This window comes from Schistocerca serialis, chromosome 11 (assembly GCF_023864345.2).
Source record: "Schistocerca serialis cubense isolate TAMUIC-IGC-003099 chromosome 11, iqSchSeri2.2, whole genome shotgun sequence".
Taxonomy (NCBI): domain Eukaryota; kingdom Metazoa; phylum Arthropoda; class Insecta; order Orthoptera; family Acrididae; genus Schistocerca; species Schistocerca serialis.
Genome location: NC_064648.1, coordinates 119005534 through 119028067, shown reverse-complemented (window position 1 = coordinate 119028067; position 22534 = coordinate 119005534). Strand labels below are relative to the sequence as shown.

General features: G+C 42.7%; 1 protein-coding gene across 3 annotated transcripts in view; it reads left to right on the top strand.

Moving 5' to 3' along the window:
- Window positions 1-22534, top strand: part of LOC126427329 (histone acetyltransferase KAT2A) — a 339982-nt gene that overhangs the window by 263758 nt on the left and 53690 nt on the right. For all 3 annotated transcript variants that reach the window (XM_050089640.1, XM_050089639.1, XM_050089641.1), the window contains one exon: window positions 20664-20869. In XM_050089640.1, coding sequence (XP_049945597.1) covers window positions 20664-20869 — 206 coding nt within the window. The remainder of the gene's footprint in view (window positions 1-20663; window positions 20870-22534) is intronic.

Sequence of the window (22534 nt, the reverse complement as noted above, 5' to 3'; positions counted from 1 at the left end):
GCAGGGAAAACAATCCTCTAATGTTTAATTACACATTATTTTCCCAGGAAGTTTATTTAAGCCATTTCTGCCTAGTAACATATATGTCACAGAACAGCCCATCATTGTTTTCTCTCGTTGGCAACAATGCCTGCGTTTGGGGTGGCTATTATTGTATGGCTTTCAGATAAGGAGCCTTTGTTGTTCATGTTTAGGTAGGTTTCAGTCAGTTGCAAGCATAAGCGGTTAGTGACTGGTGCTTCAAGTACGGAAGACTTTCCTGAGTGAGGTTCTATCTATCTATCTATCTATCTATATCCGAATCCTGCTCCAGCTGCTTCCGGGTCTTGGTGCTGACGAGTCCTTTCATTTTGGCTCGGTCCTCCCACCACTTTTCTTCCTCCACTTTCTGCTAGGTCATACCTCTCCTTTCTACAGATATTCCCAATCCAATTTTCCACCGTGTTCTTGGGAAGGGACTGGTTTGAAACGATTATGAGATTCATTCACTCGTGTGACAACACAAAAATAGATGCTAATGATAGAATGTGGAAACTTCATCCATTAATAAATATGCTAAGAAAAAAGTTTGCTCTCCACCTTCACCCTGAGCAAGATTTGTCTTACGATGAGCGCATGATAAAGTATTTTGGCAGACGTGGATCTAAACAGTTTCTGAAAGGTAAGCCCATTAGATTTGGGTACAAAGCATGGTGTTTTTAACACAACCATGGGTTATCTAGTGGACTTTCAAATATACCAGGGAGCTGATCCTCAGTGGAATGAAAAATATGAGAAAGCGTTTGGAAAATGTGCTGCTCCTTTGATTCAAATGATCAATTCTCTTCCCGAAAAGAACAAACATCTTCCCTACAGGTTTTATTTTGACAACCTGTTTACATCACAAACATTGTTGATTTGCCTGAAGGAACGAGGTTTTGGTGCAACTGGTACTTTTCGTGAAAATCGTCTGCCTAAAGAGTGTCATCTCATACCTTCTAACACTATTCTCAAAAGGAATAAGAGGAGATTTTGATTACAAGAGCAGCAAGGAAAGCGGAATAATCATTACCAGATGGTTAGATAATTCTACAGTAACAATTGCTTCCAAAAGTCATTGTATCAGTCCAGTCAGCACCGTTGCCCGATACTCTAGTCAAGAGAAGAAAAGAATACTTGTACCTCGACCTAATGTAATTGGAGAATACGACAAAAATATGGGAAGAACTGACCGAAAGGATGAAAATGTAGCGTTATATAGAGTGAGTGTCAGAGGAAAGAAATGGTGGTGGCCAATTTTTACATGGCTTCTATATATCTCTATACATAATGGGTGGCATCTTCATAAACTGGTATAAATATGCCTCAGCTGCACTTCCGGCACTACATTGTGAAATGCTACCTGACTTCCAATGCTGCATTACCAAGAGGTCCTACAGTCAGTAATTTTTCATGGGGCCCTCTCAAGTTGTGAAAGTGTAATTGTGACCACCTTGTATGTGACTGGTTGTTCACAAAAAAAAGGGTCTCAGACTCATAGATAAGACATTAAAAACTTACCCCAAAAATTTTAACCAGACGAGGAGCCGTAGTGGTCACCACACTGGATTCATATTCAGGAGGGTGACGGTTCAAATCTGTGTCCAGCCATCGAGATTGAGGTTTTCCATGATTTCCCTATATTGCTCCAGACAAATTCGGGGACAATTCCTTCGAAAGGGCATAGCCAATTAACTTCCCAATATTTCCTTAATCAGAGCTTGTGCCCCGTCTTTAGTGACCTTGTTGCTGAGGAGACATTAAATACACACCTGACAAGTTAAATACATTATGGATCCACATTCTTTGAAGTGCACATTTCAACTAGTACCCTTCCTTGAACTGTACACTTCAAAGAATATGGACCCGATGGAACGTCTAACAAGCATTAGTGGAATGTTATGAGTGTGGACATCCCCACTTACACAAGGTGCTTATTAACTGTGTTGTTTTTGTATGTGAAAAACCTGTTTTTATTTTTAACAAACCTCTGTAGGGTGTGCTACACACTATTCTCTATAATGTCAACATGGCATGCATGATACAGTTATAATGGAAAAGGACATTTTTAGAAGATCAGAAGATGACAGTCTTTACTCTTGAAACCAATCATCAAGAATAAATACACTCCTGGAAATGGAAAAAAGAACACATTGACACCGGTGTGTCAGACCCACCATACTTGCTCCGGACACTGCGAGAGGGCTGTACAAGCAATGATCACATGCACGGCACAGCGGACACACCAGGAACCGCGGTGTTGGCCGTCGAATGGCGCTAGCTGCGCAGCATTTGCGCACCGCCGCCGTCAGTGTCAGCCAGTTTGCCGTGGCATACGGAGCTCCATCGCAGTCTTTAACACTGGTAGCATGCCGCGACAGCGTGGACGTGAACCGTATGTGCAGTTGACGGACTTTGAGCGAGGGCGTATAGTGGGCATGCGGGAGGCCGGGTGGACGTACCGCCGAATTGCTCAACACGTGGGGTGTGAGGTCTCCACAGTACATCGATGTTGTCGCCAGTGGTCGGCGGAAGGTGCACGTGCCCGTCGACCTGGGACCGGACCGCAGCGACGCACGGATGCACGCCAAGACCGTAGGATCCTACGCAGTGCCGTAGGGGACCGCACCGCCACTTCCCAGCAAATTAGGGACACTGTTGCTCCTGGAGTATCGGCGAGGTCCATTCGCAACCGTCTCCATGAAGCTGGGCTACGGTCCCGCACACCGTTAGGCCGTCTTCCGCTCACGCCCCAACATCGTGCAGCCCGCCTCCAGTGGTGTCGCGACAGGCGTGAATGGAGGGAGGAATGGAGACGTGTCGTCTTCAGCGATGAGAGTCGCTTCTGCCTTGGTGCCAATGATGGTCGTATGCGTGTTTGGCACCGTGCAGGTGAGTGCCACAATCAGGACTGCATACGACCGAGGCACACAGGGCCAACACCCGGCATCATGGTGTGGGGAGCGATCTCCTACACTGGCCGTACACCACTGGTGATCGTCGAGGGGACACTGAATAGTGCACGGTACATCCAAACCGTCATCGAACCCATCGTTCTACCATTCCTAGACCGGCAAGGGAACTTGCTGTTCCAACAGGACAATGCACGTCCGCACGTATCCCGTGCCACCCAACGTACTCTAGAAGGTGTAAGTCAACTACCCTGGCCAGCAAGATCTCCGGATCTGTCCCCCATTGAGCATGTTTGGGACTGGATGAAGCGTCGTCTCACGCGGTCTGCACGTCCAGCACGCTGGTCCAACTGAGGCGCCAGGTGGAAATGGCATGGCAAGCCGTTCCACAGGACTACATCCAGCATCTCTATGATCGTCTCCATGGGAGAATAGCAGCCTGCATTGCTGCGAAAGGTGGATATACACTGTACTAGTGCCGACATTGTGCATGCTCTGTTGCCTGTGTCTATGTGCCTGTGGTTCTGTCAGTGTGATCATGTGATGTATCTGACTCCAGGAATGTGTCAATAAAGTTTCCCCTTCCTGGGACAATGAATTCACGGTGTTCTTATTTCAATTTCCAGGAGTGTAGTAGTGGCTATTAAAAGTTTATTTAATACAAGTACTGGATCTGGAGTGGGCAGATTGTGTAAATGTGTGCTTGATACTGGGAGACTATAGAGCTTGCACTGTATTGTTGAATGCTATGAGAATAGTGATGCCAGAAGCAGTGTGTCTGTGGCAGGCACTACCTCTATCTGTGGATTCCCTCAGCATCTCTTTGACAATGCTGACAGTGGAGTATGTTGTTGAAAGCTTGGAATATTGCACCAGTTTGATGTGATAGGTCCACTAAAAATATTTTAGACAGCATACTATTTACTTGCTGCTGCCTCAGATATACAAAGATTATTTTACAGTATACTCCTTACAAATGCAGATTGTGCTTAAGGATAATTTGCTACTGTGTATTCAGTTCTGAATATGGCAGTTAAATTTCATATTCTCACCAACTATTGAATATATACCTACTATGACACACAAGATCAGCTATACTATTGCACAAAATATTATTAAGCTCGAGAAATTTTAATTCATTCATTCAATCATACATTCTGTCATACACCACGTTCCACAAATCCCATTTTTGATGAGAGCCTTCAGGCATGTGGAATGAGACAATATTAGCAGGTAGGAGCAGCTACTGCAGAAACTTATGTAAAATATACTAACAACAAGTTATGGTAATTACTGTGGATTACTTTACGTATTTCCATCCCTTCCAGTGCCATTTATCCAGCGAAGGCCGTTTTGGGATGCGTAAGGCACATCTCCAGTTATGTGGAGACCCAACCATACATGTGTATAGGCTGCTATTACAATGAGGCCACCACACTGTAAGGCATTTTAAAGCTACTGCCAGCTCCCTCAGATCCATACAATCAGGTGGAGAACCAACCATATCTGAGTATAGGCTATTATTACAATGTGGTCGCCATTCTGTCAGGCATTTTAATGCTATTGCCACCTCCCTCAGCCCCCCCCCCCCCCCCCCCTGTCCACGCCCTCCCTCCCATTTATCCTCCCACCACGTAAGCAGTCTGTACACCCATTCTGTCTGCACACTGCATGGTTGAATGTGATAAACTTCCTGAAAGTGTTTGAGAATTGTGTAGATGAGGCAGGACATGGGAACCAGCCCGTTACTTACCTCGGTGGGTGCGGAAAACTGGTTACAAACCACCAAGATCCTGGGTGGTCAACATGTAGATTCCCATCATCAATCCATAAGATAAATTCAGTCTTGGGCTGGTGTATCTTCCAGAAGCAGATACATCAACATATTCTGCTATCTGAGCAGATTTAATATATTTTTGTTCATCATCATCATCATCATCATCATCATTTAAGACTGATTATGCCTTTCAGCGTTCAGTCTGGAGCATAGCCCCCCTTATACAGTTCCTCCATGATCCTCTATTCAGTGCTAACATTGGTGCCTCTTCTGATGTTAAACCTATTACTTCAAAATCATTCTTAACCGAATCCAGGTACCTTCTCCTCGGTCTGCCCCGACTCCTCCTACCCTCTACTGCTGAATCCATGAGTCTCTTGGGTAACCTTGCTTCTCCCATGCGTGTAACATGACCCCACCATCTAAGCCTGTTCGCCCTGACTGCTATATTTTTGTTAGTAAAAAAAAAAAATTATGGAAAAAGCCATTGCTCCTGCTGCTATCCTACGGAGCTGCTCTTTCCTACAATATTTCACCCTAAGCTTTTAGCTTGGTAACCTTATGGGATTTGCTGCCAGATCCTAAAATCAACATGACTGTAAATTTCAGCAATCCAACTATCTGCTATAAATCAGAAATGGAGTGAATACGAGTCTAATGTTCGGGTCGGATACTTCACAGATCGAGGTGTCACTGTTACAAGAGTCCCAACAGATTTCCTTCATTCCCACTGGAGCTCTGCGAGTACGAGTCTGAGAACTGTGGCACTGCAGTTGCTTCATACTAGTCAACTCGCCTCTTACTGAAGTGTGCAGCAGTGTGAGGCTAATCGTGACTCATTGTTAGTGTGGAAGATGATTATACAATCCTGCCACTGTAAAGTAGCACTGACAAGGCGAAATGATAGATTGTTGGAAGCGTACGGTCTTTAATGGAGCTACATTTTGTGAGACTGTGGAGGGTGTAAGACAAAAATTAATGTGATGCTAAGTACACAATTGCACATGTAGAATACCGATGCCAGCTATGTACTGCACTCACAAAGACTATCCTCAAATGTCTATGCTGGCTGCACCAAAGAACATTGTACAATGATGGAGGATGAAACAGAGTTCCATGTCCTGCTAAGAGGAAAAATCAAGTTGACTGCCAACCTAAGTTCAATTGACTACTTGTAAACAGTATTCCAAAAATTTGATACCGCGGCCTCGTCGAATTTAATGCGGTACCTCTTGTTTAAGCGGTGTTCCGCTACCAACGATTTCCCATGCTGTTGCCAGCTTTGTGTGACAGCAGTGTTCTGCGCACCTGTCCTGAACTGTGCAAATCTGCTGGCTGATGTAAGCCTTCCTACACTGACTCAGAATTTCATATGTGCCGGGCTACCTCAGTTCCAAATCATCCTTGACAGAACGGAGTAGTGCCCTAATATTGGCAGTTGGATGGAATACTCCCTTAATCAGAGATCTCCTAATAATTCTTTCAATCTTAAAGGATATGCTTCTAGCATAAGGAATGAATGCCACAGATCAATGCTCTTCTTCATATACCTCTGGGATGGTCAGAAGTCTGTAGCCCGGCAAATCTGATTCTCACAGTATCAATTGTCCTTCGACAGAGGTAAGTGCAAATGCAGGGAGCGTGTCCTTTACGATTGAAACAATTTTTTGGAGATTTTACATTAAGAGTATATTCTGTCCACTTGCCAATATTAGGGCACTATTTGACTGCTGGGGATGATTTTGGGCTGAGGTAGCCTGAAACATATATCTGTGCAAGTTCCTGTGATAGAACATCTACATCAGAAATGGCATATGCTCCATGTACCGGAATCCTATGGACACCTGTGCAGATGTAAATTGGTTTTTGCCCATTTTCAGTGAACATTGAGTCCCAGAGGCCATCATTTCTCTTGTAAACTATTGCATTCAAACTTTTGACCTGTATGCTAAATTTAATTCTGGGGTGAAGTGTTGCACCTTGTCCTGCCTCGTCTTCAAAAACATAATGTGAGAGATGCTGTCCACCTGAAAGCATATCAAAGTGTCAGTGGTTGTAGATGCATTTTCCTCTCTTGAACTGTGCAAGAATTTTCTGGGCCCCAGATGTGGCTGTTCCTTTTATTCATAAATCATATCATATTTCCACAAAATACAAACAATCGTATTGGAAATGGTCCCTGCATAAGCCAGAAAGGCTTTAGACATTGGTGAGGTGATCTCAGGATGGATTAACTCAGCTGACAAACTCTCAAGAGTCCGAAATGACATTAGCCTTGTGAGCCAAGCTCAGTGTTTAGTGTTTACAATGTGTGTGTGTGTGTGTGTGTGTGTGTGTTTTATCTATTTGTAATTGCTGTGAAAATAAAGATCCTTAATTACCTTGCACAGCACTTATTTGCTGCAGTTTTCCACTGATAAGACAGGGTGGTCATCTTTCAAAATATCGGCCTCATCACCCAGTGACTCTATAAAAAACTTCCTCTTGGGGACCTGTAGACTGCCAGAACTGTATTTTGTATGGTTTCGAGCCTATTACTCAAGTACAGCGCTCAAATACCCATTCAATGCGATACTCAATGATGTCTACGGCATTGGAATTTACTCCGAATTTGTGTCTGCAGCACTTCCCTTTTCTTCTCAGTAAGAGCAAGAAAGGATAGTTATGGCAGAAAGAAATGTTCTTGTGTTGTCCTGATTGTTATATTGCTTTCCGCATTACTATATATGTCAAAACATAACACAAAAAGGTGAATTACACAGGAGAAAGGTTTTATATGTAAAAAAAAAATAAAAAAAAAAAAAAAATAAATAAAAAAAAATTTCCTTGAAATATTTTGTATGCTTTAGAAATATCCGTTTATAAAAATGGACATGAATAAGTTACCTCTAATTGTAGACCCGTTTCCAATGTTCCCAAATGCTCAAAAAATTTTAGAAGGTAGTTCACAGCAGAATATTCTGACAATAACCCATTAAGAATATTTCAATTTAGCTTGAGACTTCTCTATGGAAGAAGCAGTATACAGGGTAATCAGAAACAGTCTGAAAAACTTGTAAGGTGTTGCAGGGTAGGTTGTACTGAGAAGCAATTATTAAGCAACACTTCAATACGTTGTGCCACTTCTGAGTTAATTAAGACTGAAGCTAGCCAAACAGGCCGTCGTGTATGCAAATTCGGGTGTCCTGTCGGAGATGCTGTCACAAAGTGTGTTCTTTGTTTGGCTTCCTAAAATTGAACAAGAGAGTGATACAAATACTGGACATGGTACAAAAGTAAGGATCAGATCAAAACCCAATGCGGTGCAGTCTCGTGCGTTACCATCTACTCTCTGAAAAGAACTGACACTAATCGTATCTAGCGGTTCCCTTGAATTTGCCCATGCAATGGGCTGATTGGCTAACTTCAATGCTAATTAACTTAGTAATGGAACAATGTACCGAATAGTTTTCGTAACATTTATTTCTCAGCACAACCTAAGCGGCAACACGCTTACAAGCTTTTCAGACTGTTTCTGGCCACCCTATGTAATCTCACTAACTCAGTTCCGGTAGAACTAAACGTGAAAAATTACCCTGTTGGCGTTTTTCTCTGATCTTGTCACAGCCTTGTATTGTGTAGATCATAAATTCTGCAAGACAGCTAAAATGTTATGGCAGTAAATTTTTTCCCTTAGGTGCGTAGAGCCTTATCTTAACAATAGAAACAGAGGGCTGTGTTAGCAGAGACTAAATTTGGAGTAAGGAAAATATAAAATATGGTGTCCTGCAAGGTTTGGTTCTTGGCCTATTCCTGTTCTTGGTGTACATAAATGATTTACCATGGACTTTGGAGGTCTCTGCAAAACATGTAACGTTTTGATAAACGATCTAAATACTTGCATACCAGTCACAACCAGAAGATAATGGAAGTGACTTCCAACTTGTTCGCAGCCAACAACTGAACCCTTAATCTTGTAAAAAGTCATATTATCCAGTTTCGAACAAACACAAGTAACTTACAGATATCAGAAGTAGATATCATAGGGCACTGAGATGAGCAATAATCTAAGGTAGCACCAGCATGTGGACGAGTTAACCAAAAGCTCAGTTGTGCCTGCTTTGCTTTTGGAAATCTCTCTCCTCATATTACCGTGTAGGCAGGACTGCTAGCTTACATTTGCTACTCGGCACTATCAATTTGGATTCCGTAGAAATGTTCGAACACGTGAGGCAATACTGACCCTACGAATTATCTTAGAAGATAGATTAAGGGAAGGTAAACTTATGTTCTAGCATTTGTAGACTTAGAGAAAGCTTTTGAAAATGTTGACTGGAATACTCTCTTTCAAATTCTGAAGGTGGCAGAGGTCAAGTACAGGGAGCAAAAGGCTATTTACAATTTATACAGAAACCAGATGGCAGTTGTAAGAATCAAGGGGCACAAAAGGGAAGCAGTGATTGGGAAGGGAGTGAGACAGGGTTGTAGCCCATCCCTGATGTTATTCGATCTGTGTATTGAGAAAGCAGTAAAGGAAACAAAAGAAACATTGGGAGTAGGAATTAAAATCCGTGGAGAAGAAATAAAAACTTTGAGGTTTGCCGAAGTCATTGTAATTCTGTCAGAGACAGCGTAGGACCTGGAAGAGCAGTTGTCTTGAAAGGAGGATATAAGATGAAAATGTAGACAAGAAGAGAATAGAAGCTTTTGAAATGTGGTGCTACAGAAGAATGCTGAAGATTACATGGTTAGATCATGTAACTAATGAGGAGGCATTGAACAGAATTGGGCAGAAGAGGAATTTGTGGCACAACTTGACTAGAAGAAGGGGTCAGTTGGTAGGGCATGTTCTGAGGCATCAAGCGTGGAGGGTAAAAATTGTATACAGAGACCAAGAGATGAATACGCTAAACAGATTCAGAAGGATGTAGGTTGCAGTAGGTACTGAGAGATGAAGAAGCTTGCACAGGATAGAGTAGCATGGACAGCTGCATCAAACCAGTCTCAGGGCTGAAGACCACAACAGCTACTAACCTATAACTTATACTTCTTGGGAATTGAAGCTAAGGTGAAAAGAAATCTTTGTTCTACAGAAGTGCTGAATAAAAATATTGTGTAAAGTTGATAACCAAACATCTTACAAAAGTGTGTTCAGACACACACACACACACACACACACACACACACGCGCGCACAGTCCACACGATGGTATTTGTGTAACTTCCATCTAGATTATGTATCCCTGTGTAGGGCTCAAAGCGGAGTTTTATATTCTGGTGTAAAATGCTGCCAGTAGGCATCATGCTGGAAATTGAATAACAAATGTAAAATAGTACTCCATTGGCCACTCTGTCTACAGTTTATCAGACTGGTTGAGTTTTGCTATTTGGGGAGTAAAATAACTGATTATAGGTGGGTAGACGTAATATAAAATGCAGACTGTCTGTAGCATGAAAAGCAATTCAGATTTTTTTATTTATTTATCTTTTCGGGGGAGGGGGGGGGGGGTGGAGAAGAAGAACAAACAGACACTTTGAAACAAGCCACTGATCCTCCTCCTATACTATAAGGGGCAGTCAGATGAAATGGAAACCAAACACCTGCCACCAGGGTTCTAAGGAAGTGATTCTCGTTGGTTTCCTTGAGCATGGTGCACCAATTAATTAAGAGAGGTGTGAAACGCCATAAAAGTTAAGGCAGGTGATACGAAACAAGTGTCAGGAAAAATTTAGTGCAAAAATTTTGTTTTTTCAAGAGAATGCACATCCACACATGGCCAATCGTACGCGAGAGCTCCTACAATACAATTTAAGATTAGTTGAGTAGATCATGGTATCTGATGAGGAGATACTGAAACAAACTGTGGAATAAAGAGAAATATCTGGTGCAAGTTCACTAAAACAAAGGATCAGTTGAGAGGTCACATCCTGAGACTTCAAGAACTCCTCTATTTGTTAATGGATGGAAGTGTGAGGGAGGGGTAAAAATTGTAGAGGTAAACCAAGAGATGAATACAGTAAGAAAGTTCAGAAGGATGTACGATGTAGTAGTTGGATGGGAGGTGTTTGATCATCCACCAAACAACTCAGATTTGGCACCAAGTGACTACTCTCTCTTCCCACCAAAGAAGACAATGCTTGCTATACAACGGTTTGATACTGATGCCAAACCGCATGCTGGTATAAACCAGTCATTGCAATCACAGGCACCAGATTTCTACATATGCGGCATTGAAAAACTTGTGCTACCATATGAAAAGTGCCGCAGTTTGAATGGTGATTATGTAGAAAAATAGCTAAGAGTGTACTTTTAAAATGTGTATAAAAAATTGGTTTTTCCATGTTGTTAATTTTATATTTCAAAATGTCTGTTACTTTCTGCATGACTCTCATATCGTAATGTGTTTGGTTCTTACATTTGAATGGAACTTTTTTGTGATCCCATTGTAGAAGGTGTTGGGTTTTCATTTGACTGCCCCCCATACTAAGCTGAAAAAGATGTGTTTAACATCCGATATCAGTTTAAGTGTTAGGAAATCTCTCTTGAAGGTATTTCTCTGGATTGCAGCCATGTATGGAAGCGAAATGTGGTCAGTAAGCAGTTAAGACAAGAAGAGAATAGAAGCTTTCAAAATTTGTTGCTACAAAAAAATGCTGGAGATAGCCGAGTAAATCAAGTAACTGACGATGATGTCAAACTGGGGAGTAAAGGGATATTTCTGGAGCAAGTTCACTAAAAGAAGGGATCAGTTGAGAGGTGAAATCCTCAGGCTTCATGATATCATCAGTTTGGTAATGCGCAGAAGTGCAGGGGGGAGGGGATAAAGTGCTGCTACAGTGACTACAGCACGCATACAGGATAACACTCAAATGATTCCAGAATGAGAATCTCATTCTGGAAACATCCCCCAGGCTGTGGCTAAGCCATGTCTCCGCTATATCCTTTCTTTCAGGAGTGCTAGTTCTGCAAGGTTCGCAGGAGAGCTTCTGTAAAGTTTGGAAGGTAGGAGACGCGGTACTGGCAGAAGTAAAGCTGTGAGTACCGGCCGTGAGTCGTGCTTTGGTAGCTCAGATGGTAGAGCACTTGCCCGCGAAAGGCAAAGGTCCCGAGTTCGAGTCTCGGTCGGGCACACAGTTTTGATCTGCCAGGAAGTTTCATAACACCCAAATGTCGGACTTAGAGAATTTCTTATCGGTAGCATCAGCCGAGAACTGCTAAATGTACATCACGAACCGGGGTCTCAAGGATGAAACAGTTTTGTCTTTATAAGTAATTATTTTGTTAAGAAGGTGTCAGTCTTCATGAAGCCGTATGTGCAGCAGCATTGACTACTCACACAGAAGATGCCACGTTATTATAGGAGAACAAGGTGTACCCGCCCAACAGAGTATAAAGCTATAGACAATATTACTATCAAGGCCGAGAACTATGTAGGTGCACAAGTCGTCTTGCACAGTCCATCACTTTTCTGTGGAGGAGTTCTGAATTTTACCCTTAGCAACAATGATGCCAATCAGCAAGGTAATGGCTGGGTTACCGTTGCTTTAGTACGTGGCCCTAAAGTCGATAAAGTGGCAGGACTGGAGTCCTTCAACAGCCGTGACATCATCGCTTATCGGACATTCCAGATCGCAGAGGTCTACAATAGAGATATGAGTAAATCCTATTAACCTCTCGTCGGAGCCTTTTGTCTTCAGGACGAGAATCATCGTAAAATAAATGAATCTGGATCTGTGTCTATGTGGGTGAAAGGTGTTGACAACTGTAAAATAATTACTGTTGTCAGTGACCTCACTCATTATTACAGAAATTAAGTAAAGTATTTCTATCCAATATCCATACCAAAAAAAAAAAAAAACCTACAATTGGCTTACTTAATTAATGAGCGTATTGCATCAGCCACATTTTATGAACTCTGTGTGAGCATTGACCTCGGTGATTACACAACTGCTTATTGCTCTTTGTTTATAAACATGACAAAACAGCAGGTACGCGTGCTGCTAGATAGACTACAGCACACATACGGGATAACACCCAAATGTCCGATCGGTAGTGTCAACTGAAAACTGCTAGACATATGTCGTGCTGCTAAAGTGACTGCAGATTGAGATTCATTTATATTACGATGATTCCTTGTCCTGCGGACCAAAGGCATCGACGAGAGGTGATACGATTTACCCATATCTCTATTGTAGACCTCTGCGGTCTGGAATGTCCGATAAGTGATGACGACACGGCTGTTGAATGACTCCAGTCCTGCCACTTTATCGACTTTAGGGCCACGTACTAAAGCAACGGTAACTCAGCCATTACCTTGATGATTGGCATCATTGTTGCTAAGGGTAAAGTTCAGAACTCCACCACAGAAAAGTGATGGACTGTGCAATTCGACTTGTGCGCCTACATAGTTCTCACTCTTGATAGTAATATTGCCTGTTGCTGTATAGACTGTTGGGCGGGTACACCTTGTTCTCTTATAATAACGTGGCATCTTCTGTGTGAGCGGTCGATGCTGCTGCACGTACGGCTTCATGAAGACTGACACCTTCTTTACAAAATATAGACAAAAATTGTAGAGGGAGATCAAGAGACAAATACAGTTAGCAGATTTAGAAGAATGTAGATTGCAGTAGTTATTTGGAGGTGAAGAGGCTCGCACAGGATAGAGTAGCATGGAGAGCTGCATAAAATCACATTTCAGACAGAAAATAACAGCAGCAGCAGCAACAACGATGTTGTTGTTGTTGTTGTTGTTGTTGTTGTTGTCTTCAGTCCTGAGACTGGTTTGATGCAGCTCTCCATACTACTATATCCTGTGCAAGCTTCTTCATTTCCCAGTACCTACTGCAACCTACATCCTTCTGAATCTACTTAGTGTATTCATCTCTTGGTCTCCCTCTACGATTTTTACCCTCCAGTGCTAAATTTGTGATCCCTTGATGCCTCAGAACATGTCCTACCAACCGGTCCCTTCTATTCAATACCTCCTCATTAGTTATGTGATGTACCCATCTAATCTTCAGCATTCTTCTGTAACACCACATTTCAAAAGCTTCTATTCTCTTCTTGTCCAAACTATTTATCGTCCATGTTTCACTTCCATACATGGCTACACTCCATACAAATACTTTCAGAAACTACTTCCTGACACTTGAATCTATACTCGATGTTAACAAATTTCTCTTCTTCAGAAACGCTTTCCTTGCCATTGCCAGTCTACATTTTATATCTTCTCTACTTCGACCATCATCAGTTATTTTGCTCCCCAAATAGCAAAACTCCTTTACTACTTTAAGTGTCTCATTTCCTATTGTAATTCCCTCGGCATCACCCAACTTGTTTCGACTACATTCCATTATCCTTGTTTTGCTTTCGTTGATGTTCATCTTATATCCTCCTTACAAGACAGTGTCCATTCCATTCAATAGCTCTTCCAAGTCGTTTGCTGTCTCTGACAGAATTACAATGTCATCGGCGAACCTCAACGTTTTTATTTCTTCTCTGTGGACTTTAATACCTACTCCGAAATTTTCTTTTGTTTCCTTTACTGCTTGCTCAATATACAGATTGAATAACATTGGGGAGAGGCTACAACCCTGTCTCACTACCTTCCCAACCATTGCTTCCCTTTCGTGTCCCTCGACTCTTATAACTGCCATCTGGTTTCTTTACAAATTGTAAACAGCCTTTCGTTCCCTGTATTTTACCCCTGCCACCTTTAGAATTTGAAAGAGAGTATTCCAGTCAACATTTTCAAAAGCTTTCTCTAAGTCTACAAATGCTAGAAATGTATGTTTGCCTTTCCTTAATCTATTTTCTAAGATAAGTCGTAGGGTCAATATTGCTTCACGTGTTCCAACATTTCTGCAGAATCCAAACTGATCTTCGCCAAGGTAGGCTTCTACCAGTTTTTCCATTCGTCTGTAAAGAATTCGCGTTAGTATTTTGCAGCTGTGACTTATTAAACTGATAGTTCGGTAATTTTCACATCTGTCAACACCTGCTTTCTTTGGGATTGGAATTATTATATTATTCTTGAAGTCTGTGGGTATTTCGCCTGTCTCATACATCTTGCTCACCAGATGGTAGAGTTTTGTCATGACTGGCTCTCCCAAGGCCATCAGTAGTTCTAATGGAATGTTGTCTACTCCCGGGGCCTTGTTTCGACTCAGGCCTTTCAGTGCTCTGTCAAACTCTTCACGCAGTATCGTATCTCCCATTTCATCTTCATCTACATCCTCTTCCATTTCCATAATATTGTCCTCAAGTACATCGCCCTTGTATAGACCTTTTATATACTCCTTCCACCTTCCCTTCTTTGCTTAGAACTGGGTTTCCATCTGAGCTCTTGATATTCATACAAGTGTCTCTCTTTTCTCCAAAGGTCTCTTTAATTTTCCTGTAGGCAGTATCTATCTTACCCCTAGTGAGATAACCCTCTACATCCTTACATTTGTCCTCTAACCATCCCGCTTAGCCATTCTGCACTTTCTGCCGATCTCATTTTTGAGACATTTGTATTTCTTTTTGCCTGCTAAATTTACTGCATTTTTATATTTTCTCCTTTTATCAATTAAATTCAATATATCTTCTGTTATCCAAGGATTTATACTAGCCCTCGTCTTTTTACCTACTTGATCCTTTGCTGCCTTCACTATTTCATCCCTCAAAGCTAACCATTCTTCTTTTACTGTATTTCTTTCCCCCATTCCTGTCAATTGTTCTCTTATGCTCTCCCTGAACTCCGTACAACCTCTGGTTCTTTCAGTTTATCCAGGTCCCATCTCCTTAAATTCCCACCTTTTTGCAGTTTCTTCAGTTTTAATCTACAGTTCATAACCAATAGATTGTGGTCAGAGTCCACATCTGCCCCTGGAAATGTCTTACAATTTAAAACCTGGTTCTTAAATCTCTGTCTTACCATTGTATAATCTATCTGATACCTTCTAGTATCTCCAGGATTCTTCCATGTATACAACCTTCTTTCATGATTCTTGAACCAAGTGTTAGCTATGATTAAGTTATGCTCTGTGCAAAATTCTACCAGGTGACTACCTGTTTAATTTCTCTCCCCCAATTCATATTCACCCACTATGTTTCCTTCTCTCCCTTTTCCTACTCTCGAATTCCAGTCACCCATGACTATTAAATTTTCGTCTCCCTTCACTACCTGAATAATTTCCTTTATCTCATCATACATTTCATCAACTTCTTCATCATCTGCAGAGCTAGTTGACATATAAATTTGTACTACTGTAGTAGGCATGGGCTTCATGTCTATCTTGGCCACAATAATGCGTTCACTATGCTGTTTGTAGTAGCTTACCCGCATTCCTATTTTTTTATTCATTATTAAACCTACTCCTGCATTACCCCTATTTGATTTTGTATTTATAACCCTGTATTCACCTGACCAAAAGTCTTGTTCCTCCCACCACCGAAGTTCACTAATTCCCACTATATCTAACTTTAACTTATCCATTTCCCTTTTTAAATTTTCTAACCTACCTGCCCGATTAAGGGATCTGACATTCCACGCTCCGATCCGTAGACCGCCAGTTTTCTTTCTCCTGATAACGACGTACTCTTGAGTAGTTCCCGCCTGGAGATCCGAATGGGGGACTATTTTACCTCCAGAATATTTTACCCAAGAGGACGCCATCATCGTTTAACCGTACAGTAAATCTGCATACCATCGGGAAAAATAACGGCTGTAGTTTCCCCTTGCTTTCAGCCGTTCACAGTACCAGCACAGCAAGGCCGTTTTGGTTAGTGTTACAAGGCCAGATCAGTCAATCATCCAGACTGTTGCCCCTGCAACTACTGAAAAGGCTGCTGCCCCTCTTCAGGAACCACATGTTTGTCTGGCCTCTCAACAGATACCCCTCCGTTGTGGTTGCACCTACGGTACGGCTATCTGTATCGCTGAGGCAAGCAAGCCTCCCCACCAACGGCAAGGTCCATGGTTCATGGGGGGGAAATTCGACATAGGCATAATATTTTTATTACATCTTTTCTATGGAAGCATATAAACAGTCATTAGTGATCTATGCCATATTCATATAATTTCTCCATTATTTGTCTAATAACAAAAAACTGATGAGAAATGCTTCTATTTGACTGGAAACCGTGTTTGTATTCTCTGAGAATATTTGGAGCACACTTCTTTAAACTTTCATTCAGCACCCGATAAAATATCTTGTAGATTGTCTTAATACAGTTATGCTTCAATAATTTTCACAAGCAAGCTTTTCTTCTTTCTTATACACGGGATATATTATTCCAGATTTCAGACCTCAGGCATGCTTTCACTTTCCCACATGTTATTTATGAATACACGTATTCCACATATTACAGGATGACTGCCAAACTTCGTAAGTTCTGGCACTACCACGTCTTCACCAAGTGCACGATTATTTTTCAGTTTGTGTGTCACTAACTCCACCGCCTGTGTTGTTGGTCTCCATTACTGTTTGTAAGTAGGGAAACACTTGGAAGAGATGGTCTGCAATGTTCCACACAAAGAGGACATGTACAGCAGTGGAACCGTAATAAGTTGTTTAAGTGCCAGAGAGGCCCAATGGCACTCTCTTTTTTTGTGGCCGGACATGTCAGTGTTGCACAATGCTCAGTTGATGCAGAGCTGTCACACTCCGCAAGCCACCCAACAGTGTGTGGTGGAGGGCACTTTACGTGCCTCTGTCATTACTTCCCTTTCCTGTTCCAATCGTGTGTGGTTCGCGGGAAGAACGACTGCCGGAAAACCTCCGTGCGCGCTCGAATCTCTCTAATTTCACATTTGTGGTCTCCTCGAGAGGTATAAGTAGGGGGAAGCAATATATTCGATACCTCATCCAGAAACGCACCCTCTGGAAACCTGGACAGCGAGCTACACCGCGATGCACAGTGCCTCTCTTGCAGAGTCTGCCCCAAGAGTTTGCTAAACATCTCCGTAACGCTATCACGCTTAACAAATAACCCTGCGACGAAACGAGCCGCTCTTCTCGATCTCCTCCGTCAACCCGACCTGGTACGGATCCCACACTGATGAGCAATACTAAAGTATAGGTCGAACGATTGTCTTGTAAGCCACCTCCTTTGTTGATGGACTACATTTTCTAAGGACTCTCCCAATGAATCTCAACCTGGTACCCGCCTTATCAACAATTAATTTTATATGATCATTCCACTTCAAATCGTTCCGTACGCATACTCCCAGATATTTTACAGAAGTAACTGCTACCAGTGTTTGTTCCGCTATCATATAATCATACGATAAAGGATCCTTCTTTCTATGTATTCGCAATACATCACATTTGTCTACGTTAAGGTCAGTTGCCACTGCCTGCACCAAGTGTCTATCGCTGCAGATCTTCCTGCATTTCGCTACAATTTTCTAATGCTGCAACTTCACCGACGTCATGGGGTGAAATACTGGTATGCGAGTGTATCTGAATGCGGCAGAATGTTTGATTTCCGAGGGGTGGGTCTGTTGTTCTGTGACACGGCTCGTACAGGGCACGCTGCTTCAACAGTGTGGCGTATGTGGAACCAGTGGAGAGATAAGGATACTGGATGACACAATGTGTCCAGAGCATGAGATGACTGCCATTTTGTCCACTTGGCTGTAACGGACACAACAGCTTCACCCACAGTGCTGGAGAGACATTGGAGCACTGCAGCAGGTGTGAACATGTCTATGTCGATGGTTTGTTGCCTTCTTCTGCAGACTGGACAGGTGGCACACATACAATTGCATCGGCTCCCGTTGACCAGAACCCACCAATACTGCAGACTGAAATGAGCCCACGAATGTCGACAGTGACGTGCTGAGTGGCAAAATGTAGTGTTTTTGGATGAATCCCACTTCATCTAGTCCTACAGTGAGAGCTGTATACATAATCAATGCCACCAAGGTGAAAGCTATTGGACAGACTGTACTGCTGAGCAGCATAGCAGACAAACCCCTTGTTTGATAGATTGGGGCACTATTGCCTATATCGTGTGTTCTCGCCTCCTACATCTTGAGGACAATCTGAACAGCTGCTACATCAGGGAGATTTTACAGCCCGAGGCATTGCCTTTCTTGCAGGCCATTCCACATGTCATATTTCAACAGAACAATGCCTCACTGCATGTGGTGAGGAATGTGGAGGCCTGTCCATTCACCTGAAATTCCACACTCAGAACATATGGGATGTGGTCATTCAGCAGCTTGTTCGTTCAGGTCCTTCTGCAGCCACAGTTGATGCTTTGTGGACACTCCTACAAACTACGACGCAGAGTATCGGTCTGTGACTCCATGCCTTGACATCTAGCGGCTCTCATTGCAACACGTGATGGCACTTCTCCGTACTGAATTTCCACAGTCACAGTGCATGTACAGCCCTGTAATGCTAATCATTTGTGTTGTGCCGTGTCCGTAATTGGTGGAATAAATGTCATTGTGATCACATCTCTCGGTCTTGATGTTTCTCTTTTACCAAACAGTAGTGTATTTGCTTCTCCCCTTTTCATCTTCTCTTGCCTCTATATTCTCATCCTGTTCTTGTCGATCTCTTGATACCTGTTCTTATCTTTACTATTGCATGATTGAATTTTCTTGTTTCATCCTGTTCCTTCAAGTCTTCTAACTCTTGAGATTTAGCTTCTAGCAGTTCTTTTTCTTTTTGTTAGATATCCTCTGAACATTTAATTCTTAGTACACCTCCACATTTCTTCCCGTCTTTTATTGTTTTTCTTGTCTACATTCATCATCTAACCATTTTCTTTGCTGCCTCGTTCACCACTTTCTGGATCCTGTTCCATCTATCTTAGTTTCATATTGGTTCCTCTCCAGATGGGAGGACATTGGTAATTTGTCTTTGGTGTGCTTCTACAATTTCAGTATCATTTAGTTTTTCTATGAATATGACATAGATCTCAACTTCCTGTTTGTTGACTTTAAACAAGCTTTTGTTAGTGTTACCTGGCCAGCATTCTACACTGAAGTGTCAAATAATCTAGTATAGGTATGCGTATTCAAAAACAGATATATGTAAACAGGCAGAATATGGCATTGTGGTTGGCAACACCTATATAAGACAACAAGTGTCTGGTGCAGTTGTTAGGTCAGTCACTGCTGCTACAATGGCAGATTATCAAGATTTAAGAGAGTCTGAATGTGGGGATTTTCCCGTACAACCATTCCACAAGTGTACCGTGAATATCAGGAATCCGTAAAACTTCAAATCTCCAACATTGCTGTGGCCGGAAAAAGATCCTGCAAGAACGGGAAAAGTGATGGCTGAAGAGAATTGTTCAATGTGACAGAAGTGTGTGTGTGTGTGTGTGTGTGTGTGTGTGTGTGTGTCTGTCTGTCTGTCTGTCTATTGTTGACAAATGCCAATGGCTGAAAGCTTTAATTGTGAAATGAAATCCAGATCATTAGCTGCCTAGGGTGTTGACAAATATCAACAGGGACAGTTGAAAATGTGTGCCCTGACCGGGACTCAAACCCGGGACCTCTTGCTTACATGGCCTACGCTCTATCTGACTGAGCCATAGAGAACACGGAGGATAGTGTGACTGCAGGGACTTATACCTGGCACACCCCGGTGAGACTAACATTCCCAACTTATTGTCTGCACACTGCATATAATTATACTTTTTTTCAATATGACGAGAGCCGATGATTACATTTATTTAAACATCAATATATTGGATTCCGGATATTTTTTAAAAATATCAACAGTCCTACTGTGGAGGCAGTTACTGCTTTTCTATTGACAACACGGTACTCCTCGCCTCGTTTTTTTTTTACCAGTGAGTCCGGCTGGCGTGACGCCTAGTGATCAATTCCACATTACGTAGGAGTGTCCCGGTGCTTTTCATTGGGCAGTGTATTTGTGCCACTCACAGTGAAGTGTGGACCACTAAAATTTCCTCAACATCCAGCAAGGCTAAAGTAATACTGACGGACTTGTCACACTTCACAGGCCGTCTTTCCCGAGAATGCGCCCCGAGACGAGACGGCGAAGCTGGAGGAGGCGCGCGGCATCATCAGCTTCCACGTGGTGGGCAACTCGCTGATGCGGCCCGTCTCCAAGTCGACGATGCTGTGGCTGGTCGGCCTGCAGAACGTCTTCTCCCACCAGCTCCCGCGCATGCCCAAGGAGTACATCTCCAGGCTCGTCTTTGACCCGTGAGTATCTAACTCTCTGTCTAAACGTGTGCTCTACAAAACATTGTGAACTGCCAGAGGAGCATTCGACCTAACCGGTAACTCTGTGGTACTCGTGCAGAACTATCTGCTGCATTGTAGACAGTTCACACGGGATGAGAATAGGATATTTTGAAATGCAATGCAACAGAAGAATGCCAAAGATGATACAAGTAGATCACATAACTGACAAAGGGGTACTGAATTGATTTGGGGAAAAAATAAAATTATGACATTATTTTGCCGATGACCTGATGTTATGAGGAAATTGCGTGAAGGAGGTGCAAGAGCAGTTAGATGCATGGGAGGCAACGGCAGCACAATATGGAATGCATTTCTTGCAAAGAAAAGTGAAATAATCGTCACAATAAGGAAGAAGAATAGGCCGAATGTGGATATAACTTGTGGAGGGGAAAAACTACAAGTGGTAGAGAACTTCAAGTACCTGGGAAGCATGATTGAAAGTAAGGGGGGAAACGCAATGGAAATAAATGAAAGGTGCAGAAAAGCAGGGCAGTTCTACAAATGCATTAGGGGGCTTATTTGGAGCAAGGAGGTGCCACAGAAATCCAAGGGAATTATATATCGAACCTACTTTGTCCCCATATTGACATACGGAAGTGAGACATGGGTAATGCACAAAAGCGACAAAAGTAGAATACAGGCTAGTGAAATGAAGTTCCAGAGGAGCAGGTTGGGTGTAACAAGACGAGACAGATTGCGAAATGTGTATGTGAGGGAAAGACTAAAGGAGGAACCAGTACAGGACAGGATAGAAAAATCAAGACTGCAGTGGTATGGACACATGAAGAGAATGGATGAGGGAAGAATTCCAAAGAGGATGTTTGATCTGCAACTGGAGGGGAAGAGGCCCAGGGGAAGACCAAGAGATTGATGGGTGAAGGGAGTGAAGGAATGTGTGACGAGAAGAGGAGAGAACTGGACGAAGGTGGAAGAGGGGGAATGGTGGAAAGACAGAACACGATGGAGAGGCTTGTGTTCCCGACAGACCCAGCCAGTGGCTGGAAACGGTCCAAGATGATGATGATGATGATGATGATGATGATGATGAGTCCTCTGCGGCACCCTCACTTGCTGTGACCTGGGAGTGGAGTGACCTTGCTTGGTAGCCAGTCTAGATCTATACTCTGCTGCAAGCCACCTTAAAGTGTATGGCGGAGTGCACTTTATGCCAGTTCGCAATATGTGAAATAGAAATTTAGTAAACAACACTATGTGGTCACGTTTAATGTTTGCTGTAGCTGTGCAATTCACAGCAGAGCACTCAGTAAATACTGAATATTCAGTGGCTGTCTGAGAATGCATAATGTAGGTGCATAGAACAAAACTAAACTCAACTGCCATCATTCACTACTCCAACTATAATGCCACGTATGACACATCGGACGTGTTTTCTGGTGAAGGATTCGATTGACTTGCTACCTTGTCATCAAACATTTGCAGTTTCCATTCGAAAGCCATTTCCTTTTGTCTGCTAATAGAGCAGTTGTGCACAATCAGTTTTCATTATAGGTCTCTTCCTTATAGCTGCCGGAGTGGCTGAGCGGTTCTAGGTGCTACAGTCTGGAACAGCGTGACCGCTGTGGTAACAGGTTCGAATCCTGCCTCGGGCATGGATGTGTGTGT